Raw genomic sequence first — 6,208 nt, 5'->3', positions numbered from 1 at the left:
TGAGTTATGAATACAAGAAGTTCTTCAAACTACTTTATACTTGTTTTTTTTTTTTTTTTGGAGTATAATTGCTTTACAATGTCATGTTAGTTTCTGCTGTACAGTGAAGTGAATCAGCTATATGTATACATATATCTCCTTCCTCTTGGACCTCTCTCCCCTGCACATCCCACCCATCTAGGTCATTACAGAGCACCAAGCTGAGTTCCCTGTGCTATACAGCAGGTTCCCACTAGCTAGCTATTTTACACATGGTAGCGTATTTATGTCAAGCTTAATCTCCCACCCAGTTCATCCCACCCTCCCCTTCCCGCCCCGCCCTCCCCCCCCACCCCGTGTCCACACGTCTGTTCTCTACATCTGCGTTAGTTTCTTTACTCTTGGTTATGTTTTAAATTTTCCCTAATGGTATTAAAAAGCCCCGTGTTCCCCTGCCAAAGGTAGCCTCCCCAAGGGAATCAGCCCTGGCCTTGAAGAGCTACCCTCTAGTGGGGCAAAAAGGTACAACAGTGCCTGAAATCTGCAAAGAGAGCCAACTCAAGTTAGTGCCCTGAAGGCTCAGAGAAGGAACTGACATGTTAGGCTGGACTAAGCCTTGAAGGGTGAACAGAGTTTTGACAGATATGGAGGAAGGTCATTCCAGGCACGGGAAGAACACATGAAAGACACAGAGGGGGCTTGTTGGCAGAAGGAACTTAACATTTATTAGGCACTTAACACACGTTGTCATATTTAATCCTCTAACAAACCTGTGAGGTAGGACTCATTCTTATTTTACCATGAAGAGACTGAGGCTCAGAGGCAGAGGATAGATCTGGGGTTCCCACCGAGATTGCTTCCGTTCCAGCCTGTGCAGTGTGGGTGGGATGGGTCTTCCCTCTTCATCCACTAGGTTTCAGTGGCTCCCAGAGCAGGCAAGGTTGTCAGAAAGGGCCCCATGGGCGGCAGACTTTTGGCTCTGTTCCTTCTAAAGGGCAAAGGGGATGGATTCGAGCCTGGGTTGCAAGGTTTTCAGGCTGAGGAAGCAGCTTATGGAAAGCCTTGGAGGCCAGGTAGCCTGACCTTGTCCATGCTGCTATGGTTGGAGGATTTGGCCAGGGTGCTGCCTTGGAGAGCTAGCTTTGCTTGCTCAGAATAACCTGGGGATAGACCTGAAGGGATGATTCTGGAACTCCACTCTTGGTAAGAAAGCAGAGCCCAGCCCATATCTCTGGAAGGGGGTCAGGATCTTTTAAGAGCTTTGTTAGAGTCTGGAATCCTTGTTATTTCCCCAAAGTGTGTACTTTGGTAGTCTCTGTTCCCTAAAAGTGATTAATAGTAAAACCCTCAGGGGAAGAAGGGGGCTGCCATCTTGTGAATTCCTGTGTGTGACAAGTACTGCCTTTGATTTGTCATCTAATCCTTTCTAAAACCTTTGAGTTAGGTATTATTATCCCCAACTTACAGATGAGTCCACTGAGGCTTACAGAGATGAAGTGAGTTCCCACAGCTGTACATAGTAGAGCTGAGATTCAAAACCAGTTTTGACCGCAAAGCTTGCCCTGTTTTTGGCAGCTGGGATAATGCGATGGTTAGGAGGTGATATTTTTCTGAGTGGTGCAGGCAGTTCAGATAATACAGGGAGAGGGGAAAGTGTTGGGGCCTTCCCTGCAAAGGAAACAGCATGTGCAAAGCCCAGGGCTGCAGGTGGTTGGGAACCTGGGCAAAGTGGGTGGAGATGCTGTAGGACCAGATCAGATTGGACTGGGGGGAAAGGGTTTGGATTTTACCCAGTAGGCATGGGGAGCCAGGGAAGGATTCTAGGATGGCAGCAGGCAGGTCAAATCTGTATTTTAAAAAGATCCCCTGGGGCAATGTGGATGCTAAATCACACCCTACAGGCCTGAGACCCTCAAGAGGGGTGGCACAATCTACACTAAAGACCGCGGAGCCTGAACCATGACAGTGATGGCAAACTGGGTGTGGGGCCTGCTCCCAGGAGAGAGGGCGCCTGCTTCTGAACAGTGGGCAGCCCTCAGGAGGGCATGCCCCTCTCAGCCAATTCCCCATTCTCCAGTCCCATTCTGTGTCTTTCCTCTAGTTAGTGGGCTGGGCAGGGCTGCTTCCTACTGCTGGGTCAGAATCACTCTCATTAAAGCCATTTACAGTCTCCAGAGGTTTTGCCACACTGATGGTGCTTGTGAGTGTGGGATCACAGCCTTAAAGCATAAGGTAGGACCTTCTGGGCCTGGCCTGAGGTGGTGGACAAGGCTGTTGGAACACTGAGCTGTCCTGGGGTTTACTGACTGAGCCACGTCAGTTTCCCCTCCTGGACTTTAGGTTCCTATCTTTGAAATGTACAAGATCAGGGCCTCCCTGGTGGCGCAGTGGTTGAGAGTCCGCCTGCCGATGCAGGGGATACGGGTTCGTGCCCCGGTCCGGGAGGATCCCACGTGCCGCGGAGCGGCTGGGCCCGTGAGCCATGGCCGCTGAGCTTGTACGTCCGGCAACGGGAAAGGCCACGACAGTGAGAGGCCCACATATCGCAAAAAAAAAAAAACAAAAAAAAACACACAAATGTACAAGATCAGCCTGACCTTACAAGGTTGCTTCACGGTTAATAATAAGTCATAGAAATCATAGTAATAATATGATAAGCAATAGAAGTAGGTCACAGCGTGTGAGCCCATACATATTGTAGGAATTCACATAATACGTTAATCTTCACAACAACCCTGTGAGACATAAACTATTATTATCCCCATTTTATAGATGGGAAACTGAGGCTGAGAGAGATGTGTGACTACAGTCTGCTGAACATTCCTCAAGGGAGGCAGTTGGAAACAATGGGCAACATCTCGTCCTTGTCGGTGGACTTTGCCCTGGGTGGGCAGGGCCTTCAGGCTGGTTCCTCCACAGTTGGCCAGGATTCTGAGAGGGGAGAAGCTCAGTTCTTTCTTTTTTTCTCCAGGGACTTGGGGATTTTTTTTTTTTTTTTTTTTTTTTTTTTGGAGCCCCGAACACCCAAATCCCCCCCACCATCCTCAGGACCAGCTGCTCATCTCCCAAACAAGCTTCAGTTTAGTAGACCTGTACTCCTGTCTGGGGAAGCTCTGGGAGATGAGAAAACACAGACCAAGTTGAGGGTCATTCCCGCTTCTTCACTTCATTCTAGCACTCAGATCTCCAGTAAATTCCTAGAAAGAGCCCAGCTCTCCCTTGCCTCAGGGCTCCTCCCTCACTTACTGGTTTCATTTAACTTCTCTGGGCCTCAGTCTCAACATCAGTAAAATGGAATAATAATACTATAAGAAGTGCCCAATCAATGCTGGATACTGTTCCTTCCGCCTAGATCTCTGCTCTTAGCTCAGCTCTTCCTCCTCCTCCTCCAGGTCTCAGATCAAAGGCCATCTCTTGAGAGAGGCCTTCCTTGACCACCTGCTCTAAAGGAGGCCCGCATCACCCTCAGGCCCATCTTCCAGATCTGTGGTCTTCATAGCACTTACAACTGGATATCATTTAGTTCCACTTAGAGGTTTTTTCTCTTCCACTAGACCCTAGGACTGCTTTTCTGTCATGTTCACTGCTGTATTCCCAGAGCCCAGATCAGAGTAGATGCTCATTTTATTTTATTTATTTATTTTTTGGCCACACACGCAGCTTGTGAAATCTTAGTTTCCCGACCAGGGATTGAACTGGGGCCCGCGGCAGTGAAAGCCCAGAGTCCTAACCACTGGACCGCCAGGGAATTCCCGATGCTCATTTTAAAGCACTTTTTTTTTTTTTTTTTTTTTTTTTTTTGCGGTACGCGGGCCTCTCACTGTTGTGGCCTCTCCTGTTGCGGAGCACAGGCTCTGGATGCGCAGGCTCAGAGGCCATGGCTCATGGGCCCAGCCGCTCCGCGGCATGTAGGATCTTCCTGCACTGGGGAACGAACCCGTGTCCTTTGCATCAGCAGGCGGACTCTCAACCACTGCGCCACCAGGGAAGCCCTTAAAGCATTTTTGAAGGAATGATAAAGTACTCTAAAGCAAATCATTTCCCTCTCTTGGCCCAAGCTTTCTCATCTGAGAAATGAGGATAATCGTGCAGACCTTGCAAGACTGTCAGAAGGATGAGTGATGCTTTAAAAAGAGGAGGCAGACACCGGTTACTGAGGGGGAATCTGAGACTCAAGAAGGTGGAGTAACTGGCCCCAGGTCGCAAAGCGAGTTAAGTGGTTGTGCTCTATTTTTTTTTTTTTTTCCGGTACGCGGGGCTCTCACTGTTGTGGCCTCTCCCGTTGCGGAGCACAGGCTCCGGACGCGCAGGCTCAGTGGCCATGGCTCACGGGCCCAGCCGCTCCGTGGCATGTGGGATCTTCCCGGACCGGGGCACGAACCCGTGTCCCCTGCATCGGCAGGCAGAGTCTCAACCACTGCGCCACCAGGGAAGCCCGGTTGTGCTCTTTTTGCTGTGGCAACTGCCCATGCCCTGCCCATGCCCGCTGGCACAATGACACCCCCAAGATACCCCCTTTACACCTGCTGAGATCCTTCCTTCCATAAAGCCTTCCTGCATTGCTGCTGGACATTTTGTGCCTAGCAGTTTCTGCTGCAGGTTAAGTTCCCCAGGAGGCAGATTCTGAGCGGGAACTCAGTGTGCAGACTTTTACAAGGGGATTTTTGAGGTCAATACCTGCTTGCGGGGAGGAAGGGAAGAAAGGATTGAGCATGAGAACTTAGCTGTGATGTTGTCATAACAGTGGCCTCAAGTGACCCCATGGAGAGTGATGAAGCTGGGTTTTTCCTTCAGAGTTGTCTAGAGTTGAGACAAGAGGGCCAGGCCTTTGAATAGTGCCCCTGCCCCCCAATAGACCCAATAGATTGACGCTGGATTGTGGGCTGCCCCAGATGGGTGGGCAGTTCCCAGAGAGATTAAACTGAGCTCCACCACCAGGCAGCACTCCCAGCAGCTGGGAGGTGCAGTGGGGAGGAGGCTATGGGTTCTTCAGCCGCGAGGGGAGATCTTGGTGGCTAATCACAGTGTCCACCGTGTGCCCAACAGATGAGCTGTTCATATTCATCCCTGCCTCTCAGATCCAGATCCAGTCCCTGGCTTTGGAATAGGGGCACTGGACAGCAACCTGGGTTTGAGGGCACACTTTCTCATCCAAGCCTGAGGACCTAAGGAGGCTCCAAGGCTGGCTCAGCCTGAAATTCCCTGCACCTGTCCTTGCCTGTGCAGCAGCGTCCAAACGCTGAGTGGTTCAGCATCTGAGCCCAGGGACGCTGCCAGAAATGGCCACATCCCCGCCAAGGGAGGAAAGAGCGGTGATGACAGTTCTTGCCATTCGATTCTCATTGTGTGGGAGGCTCTGGCTGAGCGTAGCCCATTCATCATCTCATTCGTGCCCACAACCCCCTGTGAGGCAGTGTCTTCTATGAGTTTCTCTGACCATGGAGGAAACAGGCTCAAGGACAGGAAGCTGCACACCTGGCCTCTTAAATCTTTCTAGTAGAAAGGGACCGAGCTCTTGAGACCCCCAAATCCAAGAGACAAGACTGTACCAGGATACTGTTTATATTAACCCTCAGGATAGATTCTGCCATATGCCCTCCAGAGAGATACTAACACTCCCCATCTCACCAGCACTTATGAGGTCCACACTGCTTTAACCCTTTCCCTCCCAGAGTCAACACTTGCATGGGCCCGGGTGCTGTGTGCTGCTGGGGGGCCTGGGGATTTGGGTGTTCTGGATGAGCCGGACACCCCCCCAGTCCTCCTCCAGTTTGATGTCCCCCTGCTGCAGGGCCTGCTGGATGGCATCAGTAAGGGTGTTGAAGGCCAGGTCCACGTTGCAGTTATTTTTGGCGGAGGTCTCCATGAAGGCCATGCCCAGGGAAGCAGCCAGCTCCTCTGCCTCCTGGGCCGAGACACAACGGGTGCTCTGCAGGTCACTCTTGTGGCCAACCAGCAGGAAGATCGCCTTGTCGGGGCCCTGAGTGGCCATGACCTCCTGGTGCCAGTCTTGGATGTGTTCAAAGGACTTCCTGTTTGTCACATCAAAGACCAGCAGGACACCCACCACATTCCGGTAAAAGGACCTGGTGATGCACCTGACGGTGGGAGGGAGTAAGTTGGGAGAGGCTTATGCCTTCAAGACACCCGATGCAAGACCACGCCCTCTGTACACTGACTGCCTCACACCCCCAAAGCTCATTTCACACTGCCCTGTGCTTCTCTTTCC

The 6,208-nt window shown here is 51.2% G+C and overlaps 1 protein-coding gene across 1 annotated transcript in view; it reads right to left on the bottom strand.

The window, feature by feature from the left end:
• Positions 1-5,498: 5,498 nt before the first annotated feature.
• RAB42 (RAB42, member RAS oncogene family) overlaps positions 5,499-6,208 on the bottom strand; it is a 1,761-nt gene continuing 1,051 nt past the window's right edge. Inside the window, exon 2 of the mRNA XM_007461809.1 lies at positions 5,499-6,077. Coding sequence (XP_007461871.1) covers positions 5,654-6,077 — 424 coding nt within the window. The 3' untranslated portion in view covers positions 5,499-5,653. The remainder of the gene's footprint in view (positions 6,078-6,208) is intronic.

This window comes from Lipotes vexillifer, unplaced genomic scaffold (genome assembly GCF_000442215.2).
Source record: "Lipotes vexillifer unplaced genomic scaffold, Lipotes_vexillifer_v1.1 scaffold699, whole genome shotgun sequence".
Taxonomy (NCBI): Eukaryota; Metazoa; Chordata; class Mammalia; order Artiodactyla; family Lipotidae; genus Lipotes; species Lipotes vexillifer.
The sequence above is the reverse complement of the archived record's forward strand: the minus strand, read 5'-3'. Positions and strand labels throughout refer to the sequence as shown.